The sequence below is a fragment of the Vipera ursinii genome (assembly GCF_947247035.1).
Source record: "Vipera ursinii genome assembly, chromosome: 2".
NCBI classification, from domain to species: domain Eukaryota; kingdom Metazoa; phylum Chordata; class Lepidosauria; order Squamata; family Viperidae; genus Vipera; species Vipera ursinii.
In genome coordinates, this window is record NC_139513.1 from 32163085 (window position 1) to 32178090 (window position 15006).

A 15006-nucleotide genomic window follows, 5' to 3' on the forward strand; every position below is an offset into this window, starting at 1 on the left:
AACACTATTTTAATTTAATCAAAGTAAAGAAGGGAAATATTTTAAGAAAAGGAGACGATTTATATTAGAATGGAAGAAAATTACAGATGTTACAGATATTACAAAATTAAGATATTACAAAAAAAGTAATAAACAAGCAGAGGAGAAAAAAGGAAAAATGCTCCAGAAATAGAACCATCAGTGAAACTGAAAAGCTACGTAAGTAATATTTGATCCAAGGTTGTTGCAAATATCCTGCCTTGCATGACTCAAAAGGACTTGCACTCCATTCAGAACAGAGGTAGACATGCCTATCTCTCTTTGCATCTCCTAGGAGCAGTATGTTTTCATTCATGATGCCTTGTTGGAAGCCATTCTCGGGAAAGAGACTGAAGTTTCTGCCAATCAGCTACATAGTTATGTCAACAGCATTCTCATACCTGGCATTGGGAGCAAGACTCGACTGGAGAAACAGTTCAAAGTAAACTTAGACATTTGCTACATGGATGCGATACCTCCATCTCATTGCACTTGTGTCAGAAGCACCGAGACGTTTCTGGGTTGAAAGGATTAGCTGGTGACATCACCGTTGCCCGGGGGATGCCCAGTTGGGGATCCCTTTCATGACCCCAGCAGGGGTTGGAGTGAAGGATGGGAGTTCACCCCATCCCATGGCGGCACTAGGGTCTCAAAGACGGGCTTGCTAACCTCCAACCAAGTGTCCTAACCACACAAGCACTGTGCTCCAATATACCTACATGATTTATCAATTGTAGTTTTGAATGGTTTCCATTGTTACTGCTGCCCTTCCTGACCATTGTGATACTTAGGTCATTCAAGTAATTCAAGAAAATTGAAATGGTAGGGTTGATAATATCCTTGAGTCATGGTTCAGCCCTGCAGAATCCGCTCTACGGTAATGCCCTCTGCGATGCCCTCATAATGAGGTTTTTTTTTCCTTAGGGAATTAAGTCTAAAATTAAAACTAAACAGGGGACTATTCTAGCTTAAGGTGGAGGGAGGATTGTAAGTATCAGGAAAAGGGGTCTTTAAAATATATTTTCAGAAACCTGAAGCTGATAGCAAGGGGGAAAAGGGTAGAAATTCCATTTTTTGAAATGTGCTTTGTGTGTGCAGTGATATTATTTTAACTAAAATAGGTTAGATTAAGCTTCTCAAATACTTAACATAATTGATTCAATGTCTTACTTTATCCAAAAATGGCACATTATCATAAACATCATTCTTTTGCTCTTCTGCTGTCATCTTGAGGGCTATAGGGGCAACACGACATGCATTCTTCCTACCAATTAATGATATAAATAGTCCTTGCTTGGGGACCATAATTGGGATTGGTAATTCCATCGCTCAGCAATGCTGTCTCATGACAATGACATGCTTATGATGTCTCTTCCTATGTGGTCATTAAGCAAGACATCATGTGATTGTGACTTGCAATTTTACCGCCAGCTTCTCCATTGACTACTGGTTGTGAAGTTCACAAATGGCAATCACATGACCATGGGGCACCATAACAGCTGTTAATGCCTATCAGTTGCAAAGTACTCAAATGTCAATTATGTGACCACAGGCTGTTGCATTTTCAGGCAGTCATAACTCAAACAGTTATTAAACAGGGCAGTCATTAAGTGAGGTCTACCTGTCCAGTATTGCAAGTATAAAGATACTTTTTAAAAAACAGAGTTTCACAGTCACTTCCTTGAAGTTTGGAAGAAGTCAAACAGATATTTATTATTCATTCGCAATGCATACTGGCTGCCTAAAATGGCCTACAAGGTAAGATTTAGGCATAGATATAATGATCCAATGATCTTTCCTGTATTTTCACATAATTTGAAAATACCAAATATATCTATCAGGATCAGTCAGCTGTGGAATCAAAACTGAAATATTTGCAAGGGGCTTTATCTGCAACGTGTCCCACAAATTGGTCACAACTATTCATTTTGCACAATGGATAAATTATAAAAATTTATCTGGCAAACAAAATAAATTATCCTAAATAAGATGGGAGTGGATCATTTCAACCCTGAGTTACAAATATTCTCCTTTATTAGTATCCTAAATAAGTTGATATTAATTGCAATGTTTAAGGTTCCCAGTAAGTAGGAGGAAAAATTCATCAAGCACAGCTTTTTTAATATTTTACAAAATAAAAGGTTTTATTTTCCAGGGACATCTTTTTATTGTACATATTTAGACTTTATATCTTCAGGAAAAGTTAAACGGAACTTGTCAAACTAAGGTGAAATAAAATTTCATTTATTTAAAAAGGAGAATTATACATGCAAGAACCAATAAATATTTGTATAAAGAATTTTTAATGTAGGGTGTTTGATTGGTTTTTGCATTCTGAATTCTTTTAACAGTGATAATACATTTTGGTGTTCTAAGGATTCTTTTTTTTCAGAAATAGAAAAGTATGTGCAGACTTATATTTTAAAAGACTGATCAAAAAATAATCTTGTTCCTTTTCTGTTTAAATTTTGCAGCTGGTTATGCAATGCAATGCAAAATATATAGAATGCTTTAGTGCCCAAAAAGATTGCAACAAAGAGAAGAACAGAAACTCATCAGTAGTGCCATGTAAGATCTCATCTTTGAATTTGATTCTTGCCCTGCATAAATTCATTACTTTAAAATATACTTTTAAAGTATATTTGCATTAAGTGGGACAGGGAATGGATTCAATTGCTTTATATTCCAGAGTCAAGGTTGACAAAGCTGCATACAGACCAAACACCAATACTTGATGGCTTGTCTCAAATACTTTTGTTTTTAAACCAAAATATAATAGTTCTGGAATGCTTATATTATAGCATATAATTCAGTTACACAGGTCCTTGCATAAAGTAAAGAACTGCTAATGATTTTCATAAATTATAAATGCATTCTAGTAAACAAGTGCAGTCTTCCAGGGTTGGTGTACATACAGTTTCCGGAAAACTGTTTCCAGGGCAAAAAAGTTCAGTTGAATATGGACAGGGCACCCCTAACAAGTGGTTTTTTTTTTGAGGTACATTGAAAAAGATGGGGTTGTTTGTGCTGATGATAACACTGTGTGTATATGTCTATGAGGCAAGAAACAGAGAGTCTGGAATTTTTTTTAAATTGATTCCACAGCCTGAAAGAGTTTGAAAATCCCTGTTCTCAGTAAGGTTCATGGAGTTAGTTAAGTTTTCATTGGGTGGTTTTGCCAGTAGAACACAGCACAAGCAACCTTTTATTTCTGAAATTAAGTTTTCATGTCAATTTTGTATCAATTTAATCTGTGTTGTTTTATCATCTAAATGAGGTCCTGGGAAAACCGTATTTTGTTTAAATAATCCTACCATGATGATTAAGATCTATTTGACACATAATGTATTTGTTTAATGCTGCAGCTGAGCGAGCAAGGGTAGGACTAGCACCATTACCTGGCATGAAGGGAACTGATTACATTAATGCCTCGTACATTATGGTAAGATAATAATCATTTATGTTTAAGTAAAACAAGAGAAAACATCCAAATATTAAATGCTTCTGTCTCTGTAGATTGTTCTGTCTTGTACTTCAGTAAAAAAAATATGTTTCCTTTGCTTAATAACAGAACTTATTATACGTAGATTCTGCATACAATTAAAAAAAATTAGTTTGCATAAATTAAAAAAACAGTCTGTCCCACGCCCCCTTGGAAAGAAGGGGCTGAACAGTAATTAAAAAGTTATGTTCAGTTCTATAGGAGGAATTGCTTGTATGTTCAATAAACTATGCCAGGTATCTAGGCTAGTATGTTCACTAATAGTGTATTTTGCATTATTGCTCATCATGTGTCTGTTGCTTTTTAAGCTGCTTAGAATTGTTAAACTGAAGCAACACTGAAAACCAAGTGATACATAAGCAATAAATTCTACTGCAGGAATCTGACATTCAGTCAAAAAGTGATTTGCTCATATTATTTGAAAAAAGTACAGTTGATCCTGTTAGTGTGTATTCTGAAAAAACAAAATAAAAAACACAACTAAGATAATATATAATGTTCTTTAGTATTGTTATTCGGATAAATTAACCAGTAAGTTGTCATTAAAATTTAGCAATTTAATTACTTCTGTCTTCACCCAAGGCATTTAAGGTTTACAAACTATTCCATTTATGAAAAAATGCTGTTTTGCTTCTTTTAAAGGGCTACTATCGGAGCAATGAGTTCATCATCACACAGCATCCCCTGCCACATACAACTAAAGACTTCTGGAGAATGATCTGGGATCACAATGCACAGATCATTGTCATGCTTCCAGATAACCAGAGTTTAGTAAGTTATTACATTTCAATACTGCATATTTGTATGGTAGCACAATAAGAAAAAGCCAGATTATTTAGCTGCTTCTCCTCTATTTCAATGAAAATTATAGCCAGACAATACAATTTTGTTATCCAGGTTATGCAAAGAAGTTTGGGAGCACCAGGGGGGAAAAATAGCTGAGGACAGGAAAATTTGTAGATCTGCCAGCCACAGTATAGCAAAAAGAGCCCTATATATCAAGCAGTAAAAAAAGATTATTTACTAACATTTTAGGTGAAAATATTTTTTTAAAAAAAATCTTAAATTTTTGAATCAACACCTAAATGGCTTTATAGGTAGAAAACAAATAAGATAATCTTTGTATTTATAGCAATGCCCGGAGCATGGCATTATGGAACAATACCTAATTATATAACTGTATTACTGGGAAAAATTTTATCCGTTTAAATACGGATTATATCAATGTTGAGAAATAAGCATCTTCCCATGAAACCAAATGAAGGTTAAGGTTTGCTGTGATAAAGAACAGAGTATACTGGCAGTATGATTTTTTTTTTTTTTTGCCTAAGAGAAGAATTTTGCATAAAATTAGTTTGAGATCTTGCCTATTTAAATGAAGTTTTGACCTGGTGAATTCTGCCTGTTTAAAGAAATATATTCCAGTGTTTTCCGTTTGATTCAATTGTCTTCAGGCAGAAGATGAGTTTGTATACTGGCCAAGTCGGGAAGAATCCATGAACTGCGAGGCATTTACCGTCACCCTTATCAGCAAGGACCGGCTGTGCCTCTCTAACGAAGAACAGATCATCATCCATGACTTTATCCTTGAGGCTACTCAGGTATATAAAATATCTTCCAGAGGCGAATCTGAAGTCTGCTTGCCATTCAGACTCCTGCTGATGTTGGTTAATATTTGAGATGAATGCTTTGCAATGGGATACGGGCAATGCCTGTCTTTGGTCTTAATCTCATTTCCTTCCTTCTCAGAGGTTGTTTCTAGAGTATCCCAATTTTGCTTGCAGAATACCATTGCCGTAGAAAGCTTTAATACTTAAGCTTTTGCAGAACCAAGCATGGAATGACTTCTCAAACAAAAACCCAGTGGGTTTGAGGTCCCAATTATTTTTCTTTAAAAAAAAACAAAAGCCGTTTTTAAAGCTCATTATTTTCCTTTAGAAATTTTATTATTTATTTATTTATTTGTTTGTTTGTTTGTTGAATTTATATACCGCCCTATTCCCGAAGGACTCAGGGCGGTTCACAGGGCAATTAAAACAATACAAAAAAGAATAAAACAGAATTAAATTAATAAAAGCCCACAATTCCTAATAACAATAAAAATTAAAATTTTAAAATTAATTTCATATAATTTAATTAAAATACTTTAAAATTTAAAATCCCTCAGTCCAGGCCAGACAATTCGAACGACCAGGTTTTTAAGTCCCGGCGAAAAGAGCGAAGGTCGGGGGCAGTCCAAAGCTCCATCAGCAGTTCGTTCCAAAGGGCGGACGCACTCACTCACAGAGAATGCCCTCCCCCTGGGAATCACCCACCGGCAATCTCTAACCAGCGTAACCCTAAGGAGGCCCTCCCTGTGGGCACGCACAGGATGATGGGAAACTGATGCTGGTAGCAGGTGCTCCCTAAGATAATCTGGACCCATGCCATTTAGGGCAACATTTACAACACATACTCACTAGCTGTTCTCCCAGATCCTGTTGAGAGCAACTTGTTCAGGCTGTAATTTGTCCTACATGGAATTGACATAGAGTAACGGTCAGGTTTGGTTCAAAGGTTAATATTCCTCCTTAGTAAATTTAGATTTACTAAAATGTTTTCCACATTCCACATGCAATTTTAGGATATACGCTACAGTGAAGAAATTACTTCTAATTGTTAGACGTTCAGTCATCTCAAATCACAAATGGCTGACATTTATGTATTGCTTCTATACAAGAAACTAAGCTTGGATTGAAACTGAAGTTTCAGAAAAGCTAAGCTGTTGTTCCAAAAATATTTAATTTGTTTTGTTATGCTCTGCAGCAAAGTGCCAGGATGTCCTATACGTATGGATCTTTGGCTGAATGATTATCTGACATTTGGACTGATTATATATCAGTCCAAATGTCAGATAATTATTCAGCCAAAGATCCATACGTGCCACTTCTATGTCATTTTTTTATTTTTATTTTTATTTTATTTTATTTTTAATGGCACTCCCTGAGCTTCTTGGTTTTTTTGCAGATGTTTCATTACCCAAACTAGGTAACATCATCAGTGCAGTTACCTAGTTTGAACAATGAAACATCTGCAAGAAAACAACCAAACTCGGAGAGCACCAGTGACCCCTCATTTCCATCTTGAGCTACAAATATTCTCCTTTATTTTATTTTTAAATAATTGCAACATAACATTGTTCCTTATTTTGTTAGTTGATAGTAAGATTTGCCTTGGGTGTTTCTTACCATGGTGTAATGAATAATTGCATTTGGATTTTCACACATAATAAATGTGCAGTGTGTTATCTAACCATCCTCATTGTTTAGGTATTATATTTGGACTCAGCATACAGTAGATCTAATGACATGCAACATCCATAAGAGAAATTTATTGATGCAGAAATGTCACCTAAATTTTAGAAAACAGGGTATGGAGCAACCTCAGAGATACCACTATCGCATCTGGAGTAGACTCCCCAAAATTGAGCAAAGACAGATCATAACAACCATTAGGTGCTACTAAGAATCACCTTTTTCCTTTCTAGTAATATTGGGGAAGACACTCTTTAGAATCATAAATGAATTCATTTCTGATTTCTTGGAGAGATAAGTAATTCTTCCTCTATCAAAGGATTACTGTTAAGTAATGTGGTTGTAAAGGATTCAGAGGATTCCTATGGGAAAAGTTACCTTTTGTGCTCCCCTACTTAAGACAGGGTACTCAAAGTATATGTTCTCCATTGAGGAAATGGGAGTTGATTCTCACTGCTTCACTATCGTACTGGAGTTTTAAACCCCAATATTATTACTAAGGCTTATATGGGTTCTTTCCTTTCCTTCCTTCTTTCCCCCACTCTGGATATTGAAAATGGGGAGGGAGGGGAGAGAGAGAGACTGAAGCAGGGGAAATAAGGCTGGTCCATAGCAGAAGCTTGTAAAAGGAATCACTAATTGGTTGTCATCTTAGCATCTCCTTCAAAAAAAAAATATTGAAAAATGTATACATTGTAGGGCAGACATGTCAAACACAAGGACCAGGGGCCGGATACGGCCCACGAAGTGGTTTCATGTGGACCGCGAAGCCATCCTGGAAACAGTGAGGGAACGACCCCCACTGCCTTGGCCCTGGCCCAGAGACCCTCCTTCTGCCAGAGACCCTCAGATCTGTCCCACTCCTGCCCAGGCCCCCATAGGCACCCTTGATGAGAACGATGTAGAGCTGGCCACGCCCACCCAGTAGCCTATACGCACTCTAGCCATGCCCACCCAGTAGGCCATGCCCACCCTGGCCATACCCACCCGGCCCCCTGAGGGCAACCGTAATGCTGATGCGGCCCTCAATTAAATTGAGTTTGACACCCCTGCTGTAGGGGCTAAAGATATAAATTTTAGTTATTTCAAATCTAGAAATGGAATTTAAATGGTCAATAGTTGGGCTGATTTTTTATTTCAGGATGATTATGTTTTGGAAGTTCGCCATTTTCAGTGCCCCAAATGGCCAAATCCGGACGCCCCAATCAGCAGTACCTTTGAACTTATCAATATAATCAAGGAAGAGGCCTTAACGAGAGATGGCCCAACCATCATTCATGATGAGTATGTATATTCACTAAAATAATTTTTATAAAGATTGGAGAAGGTATAAGAAATGTAAAATTTTGTGAACATTCATCTAGGAGGGAGGTAAAAGGTATTATTGACTTCTGTAGGAATATTACAATTGTGTTTAAAGTTTCATAAAAAAAATTTTCTGCTCTATCCAATTTTATAACAAATGGTGTTAATATAAATAGAGAAGAAGGGTTTTAAAATGTTTTTTATTGTACATTACAAATATTGTATAATATTAAATAGATATTTTTGCCGACTCGTATTACCCCATGGCTAGTTTTAATGTTCATCTGGTTTGTAGTCATTTTGCTGAACTTGCCATGTTAGAAATTGTTTCAAAAGTAATCTAATTACTGATTTGGGCAGACAAAAAAAATTAAGCTTGCTTTTAACACTGCAAGATTATCTTTGGTAAATCCATTCCAGTATTTGTTATGGTCACTGAATTTTATTTTCATGTTTTAAGGTATAAGTTCAGCTTTTAATTGCATTCTGAGGAAATGTAACAGAAAATATATTTTCCATATGTGCACTCATCCTCATCTTCCCTTGTTTTATTCCTCTGAGAATAAATGCTTGACAAAAACTCAGGTGGGAAATTCAAGAGAAATTAAAGCTGGCATAGAGACATACAAGTTTCAATTCAGCCTGACAAGACATCCCCTGGATCTCTTATAGGGAATAAAATTATTCTTTGGGTTTGCAGGTATGGAGCAGTGGCAGCTGGAACATTATGTGCTCTGACTACCCTGTCTCAGCAACTGGAAAATGAAAATGCTGTTGATGTTTTCCAGGTGGCAAAAATGATCAATCTGATGAGGCCTGGAGTATTTACAGACATTGTAAGTTTGGGAAAGATAGTTGTGGTTTACCAAGAAATCATTCAACCAAAAATAAAAACAATTGAAATCCTTGCATAGGTTTTGTGCACATTCCTAAGTTCTTGTTCGTTTGTACTTGTTCTTTTCGCTCTTGTAGAATAAGATCATTGGATTCTATCCTAAGAGCCATTCTTCAGCAATATGCATAACTTTAGGATCACTGTAGGGAGGGTGAACATGCCCTCTCTTTCATATTATCCTGTAGAGCAGGGGTGTCAAACTCAATTTCATTGAGAGCCGCATCAGCATTGCGGTTGCCCTCAAGGGGCCTGGGTGGGTATGGCCTGGGTGGGCATGGCCTACTGGGTGGGCGTGGCTAGAGTGCGTATGGCCTACTGGGTGGGCGTGGCCAGCTCTACATCGTTCGCATCAAGGGTGCCTATGGGGGCCTGGGCAGGAGTGGGACAGATCTGAGGGTCTCTGGCAGAAGGAGGGTCTCTGGGCCAGGGCCAAGGCAGTGGGGGCCGTTCCCTCACTGTTTCCAGGATGGCTTCGCGGGCCGCATGAAACCACTTCACGGGCCAGATCCGGCCCCCGGGCCTTGTGTTTGACATGTCTGCTGTAGAGGCTTTTTATTGGAGATTTCCTGCGTGCAAGCAAACAGTCTTATTCAATGGCCAGACAAGATCATTTATACTCGCCCTCATTAATGATTGAAAGTGAATGGAAACATATTGAAGAAAAGTGTGATGCTTTCTTTTGGGGAGGGGTTACAATATAGTTTTACAGAAATTATTTTTAAAAAAATGAAAGATGAACCGTTGCACCATTTTAGAAAGTGAAAGTTATGCCATAATGTAAAGCTTAGTGAGTTGTGTGAAGAGTTAAAAAAAAGAAAGAAAGAAAGAAAGAAAACCTCTTTGGACTCCAACTGGAATCTTAACAGGCAAAACTGACTCTGGAAAATCCAATCTGGACATAAAATAGAACGTAGCAGCATGGACAGTCCTACTGACCCCTCGGCTGGCACATGTGACAACGCTGATACACAAACTGCATTTGGTTACTTGTTTGCTTCTGGCTCCAAGTTAGTTGATCATTACAGGTAGCCCTTGACTTTCAACATTTCATTTAGTGACCGTTTGAAGTTACACTGGAAAAAAACTCACCTATGACCATTTTCCATACTTAAAACCATTGCAGCATCCTGATGGTCACATGATCAAAATTCAGACGCTTAGCAACTGACTCGTATTTGTGACGGTTGCAGTGTCCCGGGGTCATGTGATCTCCTTTTGCGACTTTCTGACAAGCAAAGTCAATGGGGAAGCCAGATTCACTTAACAACCACGTTACTAATTTAGTAACTGCAGTGATTCACTTAACAACTGTGGCAAAGAAGGTCATAAAATGGGTGAAATTCACTTAAGCACTGTTTTATTTAGCAACAGAAATTTTCGGCCCAGTTGTGGTTGTAAGTCGAGGACTACCTGTATTTTTAAAGACCTTTATGGGGAAAGGCACAGGGTATCTGAGCAGCCATCTCATCCTGACAGGAGTAGCCCACTTCACTCGTTCCAGTGGGAGAGGCCTATTTTGGATTCCATCTCCCAAATCATGTTGGTTGGTGGGGTCCAGGAGAACTTCCAGAGAACCCTCTGGAATATTCTCCTGTTGGAAGAGAGGTCTGCCCCCATATTCCTGGCCTTTCAGAAGAGCCAGAAAACTTTGTTCCGCCACCTGGCCTGGAGCCCCAATGGGGCATGTACATTGGAGGTAGCTGACAGGGTAGAAGAGATTCTGCCTCCCTCAAGTTGCCCATTGTCTTGGGTTTTAGCTTTCCTATTTAATTCTTCCAATTTTAACTGTCTTGTATTACCTTTTTTATTATATTATAATCCAGAGTTGCTGTATCAATAAGATGGGTGGCATAAAAATTTAATAAATAAAAAAAACATTCTGCCTGTTTAAATCTTAGGTAGTTTAACGCCTTTTGATTTTTTTGTTCCAGGAGCAGTACCAATTCCTTTACAAAGCAATGCTAAGCCTGATCAGCACGAAAGAAAATGGAAATGGCACCATGGCAATGGACAAAAATGGTGTTGTTATGGCCAGTGAAGAATCAGATCCTGCAGAAAGTATGGAATCTCTTGTCTAAAAGGAATACTTAAAGGCACTTAATTTGTGGAATTTCTGAAGACTGAACTTTTTGAGGCCTTTTTTGCCAGACTCTTAGGTTATACAATAACCCAATTACTTTTTTACACTGATAAAAAGTTTTGATATTTATTTTTGCCATTTTACGTCTTAATGGTATCCTACTGAGCATTTGCACCTCTGTTTATTTCACACAGTGAAACACAATTTTATCTAGTTTGCACTATATGATCAGTGTTAACTGCCTATAGAGATATAATACAAAAGAAAACAAATCTTGATGACATTCCATGACAACAAACACACTACTTATTAGTTGAAATACCATGATGTTTGTTTAATTCTCATAAGCCTTGGCTTTACAATCTTGGATGCTAGGCCAGAGAAATATTTTTGAGTTACATAAAAAAAATGCTGTATCCTTGACCTATTCCAATATTCATTGTTTAATTTGCGTACTGTTATAGTCCTTTTGTTTTCCAGTAACATGGATGAGTAGTGTTCTTCATTTTCTCTCGCAAACTAGTGATTGCTAGATAAATTTTGGAAAGCTGTTGAAATTCAGTTGAACAGCTGCTCTGCATTGTCTGGAATTCCTCTTTTGACTTGACAAAGTTCAATGGAGTGTTTTGTGTGAAACACACAAAATTATATTCCCAAAATGCAAAGCAACTCAGACTTGTGATTCAATTTCAGATCTCGAATTTATACTTCCATTAATTCCCAGGTATTTTTATCGCATTGTCATTTCAGGAAAATATTTTGATCATATTTCCACTAAGGATAATTTAATTACAGTGCAACAATGTTCAATCAGGTCATTTTATTCCAAAAGTATTTAGCAATATTTCCAATTCATACACTATTCACATTTACATGTATAGTTCCTTAAGTTTCTGGAACAGAACCTCTGTCTTTACAGTATGTTATATGATGGAGAAAAGAATTTCTTAATTTGATAGCTGTTAGATGCCGTTTTTACAGGTGTGTAATTTTCATACTCTAGTGCTAAAACGTACTGATCCATATTACTGGTGAAGCGATCTAATAAAAAAAACTACCTATAAGATTACATTCTTCCTCTTTTTTTAACACAATTAGTATGTACTTCCCAATTTCATAATTTCATTTTTCGATACTATACATATTATTCTACAGAATAATCCTATGTCTACTCAAAAGTAAATTACACTGAATCAATGTATATAGGATTACAACCTTAATGTTTCGCTCCCTTAAAAAAAAACTCCACTCGTTATCTTTAATATTTAATTTTTTGTTCCAAATTACTTTAAAAAGTTGCGCTTTCCAAACCATTTGTGAAGCTCAGTTGAATATATGGTCCCCTTACAAGGCTTTTATGAGACAAATTCATGGAGAATCAATGGCTACTCTGTATGAAGGCTATATATTATCTCCAATATCAGAGGGGATAGGCTTCTCGGTTTCAGTTACTGGGGAAATGATGGGGGCAATACTATTTCTGCTTACATTATGCTTCCGGATGTGACATTGGTACTGGTGGAAGAGATAGCTTTTGATCTTTATCAGTACTGTTTTCCTATGTTTTTACATTGTACAAATGAGAATTGAACTAGCTTCTAGTGAAATGCAATCTTTTTATATAAGCTGAAGATGTAGAGTAATTCAGTAGAGATGACAACATTAGTTTCAATAGCTAAAGAAATCCTCCTTTACAGTTTTGATAGCTACTCCTGAGAGTTCCTCAAACATCAGAGAACAGACAAGTAGATGTTTTCAGGAAGGCCATTAGATTCCACCCAATGGCTATCTGGACTAGCTTAGTCAAAAAAACAGTTTGTGTGTTCTCTGAATGAGTGGAGTTTGTTTATCTCTGTTTCCAATTCAAACTAGATAAAATAATGTGCTAGCATATGAAGGTAACAAGGTATGAAATGGTGGATTGTAACAAACCAAAGTGAAGTTGCCTCATCTAAATGTTCTCCCTTGAGCTGTCAATGTAGAAGTGGCTGCACTTCCATGGAAAGGAATCCAGAATTAGCCAAAACAAAAAATTACTATAATTTGTAAAAGTAGATTAAAAACTGGACTCTACAGAACTGGACAGAAATGGGTTGTCAGATATTCTTCCATTTAAGGCAAATATTCCTAGCCCATAGAAGGAATCACAGAATCAGTTATAACTTAGCATTTTCCTAGGTATTTGGCTGGTATTTGCTCTTCCAGTTATTGCAGTATAAGGTAGCATATCAATACATATTTGCAGAAAAATGTTAGTTAACGTAAATAAATATAATTAGAATATTAACTATTTATTAAAAATAAAATGCACACATTCTTAGCAGATATAAATGCCCAACACTCATTGATAAAATAGTGTTTTGTGACTTTATATCCATTGAAAGCAGACTTAATCCCCTTTTTAAGGATTCTAATAATGAACAAATCAGTTTTACATCAACCAACGCCATTTTTAAATATTTCACAACTAAATCTCAAGGAACTGGATAACCTTAATTCTTAATTAAGTTGTTGCTACTGTCATAGATATACACACACACACATGCATACACAGTAATATTCTCTTCACCAATCAAATCTAAATACCCTATGTATAAAAACAAAACTATTTCTTAAAATATCTTGTCCTTAAATGTATTTTTAAAATGGGAGGATTTAATAAAACAAGGAAAATATCCAGCAAAGTGAGAGCTACACTAACGTTATGGCATATAGCTGCAATCATAAAAATAAGTGACATGTGTTGCCGTCCATTTAAATTTGCTATTCAAATTATTAATGTGGGATTAAAGAAAATGCCCAAAATTTGCTAAATTCCATTGTGAACCTTTCTTTTAATACTGAGGTAAATGAATTACAAGAACCATACACATATCGCAGTAAAAATGTGATGGTTCCAATCTTCTCAACTAAGAAGCCACACACCATCTCAGTTGATCTACTTCATTTTCCCAAATTGTACTTCATCCTATTACTTTTATATGCCATTATGCCATTTTGTGCTGCAACCCTCTTATCTTTTTGTAAGGGCCTAAAGGCATGGCTGTGACAGTCAGCTTGGGGCCCCATTGAGGGATCCGTGCAATGGAGGTGGCTGATTGAGTAATAACAGATTCTCCCTCCCTCCCACTTCACTCCTTCCCTCCTCATGTGTCTTTGGTTTTAAGGTTTAACTTTTTTTTTAACTAAGATATAATTGTAAGCCCTCAGAGTAACCATATGGTAAGATAGGTGGACAATAAAGTTTATAAATAAATAAAATAAAATTTGTATTACATCTATTACGACTAAGAGGCACACTGCACATCAAGGACTGCATTTCAACTGCTATCAATGAACATTGTTCAGAAAATTGCAACCATTAAACACAATCACAATGTCAATTGTTTCCCACCCAAATTATGTGTCAAAAAATATTGGTTTATCAGGTAAAATGCATGTTTCTGTTTTCTTTTTCCATTTTCGGTTGAATGTTTGATTTTGATGGAAAGGAAGTCAGCTTCACTACACTTAAGCCACCATTTCCTAACTGTAAATCTAAATGTGGATTGTAAGTTTAAATTAGATCAGTCTCTACTGAAGCAAGATGGTTTTCAAAGTCAATGCCATTTGCGTTTTTTATAATAATTATTAAAATTTATGAATACAAAAACAATGCAAAGTAAGAACATAGAAAATAAAAACTGCAGAGAAAAGAAAAAATAGAATAAAAAAAATAAAAAGGATACATAAAGAAATGAATCTCCCCTTCCTCTGTACAAGTACAGGCGGCTTTTGTAATTTATTCTCTGATATTTCAATAAAAGCTCTCCTCTTCCTCCATCTCATCTCTTAAGAAAAGACTTGTCAAATCTTGTCATTCAGTCCCAATCAGCAAAAGTCAATTAAGAGCTACCAGGGATAAATAAAATAT

General features: G+C 36.3%; 1 protein-coding gene across 1 annotated transcript in view; it reads left to right on the forward strand.

The window, feature by feature from the left end:
• PTPRG (protein tyrosine phosphatase receptor type G) overlaps nucleotides 1-13052 on the forward strand; it is a 716833-nt gene extending 703781 nt beyond the window's left edge. Inside the window, exons 22-29 of the mRNA XM_083356115.1 lie at nucleotides 314-460; nucleotides 2493-2586; nucleotides 3384-3460; nucleotides 4163-4291; nucleotides 4975-5121; nucleotides 7955-8097; nucleotides 8819-8954; nucleotides 10945-13052. Coding sequence (XP_083212241.1) covers nucleotides 314-460; nucleotides 2493-2586; nucleotides 3384-3460; nucleotides 4163-4291; nucleotides 4975-5121; nucleotides 7955-8097; nucleotides 8819-8954; nucleotides 10945-11091 — 1020 coding nt within the window. The 3' untranslated portion in view covers nucleotides 11092-13052. The remainder of the gene's footprint in view (nucleotides 1-313; nucleotides 461-2492; nucleotides 2587-3383; nucleotides 3461-4162; nucleotides 4292-4974; nucleotides 5122-7954; nucleotides 8098-8818; nucleotides 8955-10944) is intronic.
• Nucleotides 13053-15006: the final 1954 nt, after the last annotated feature.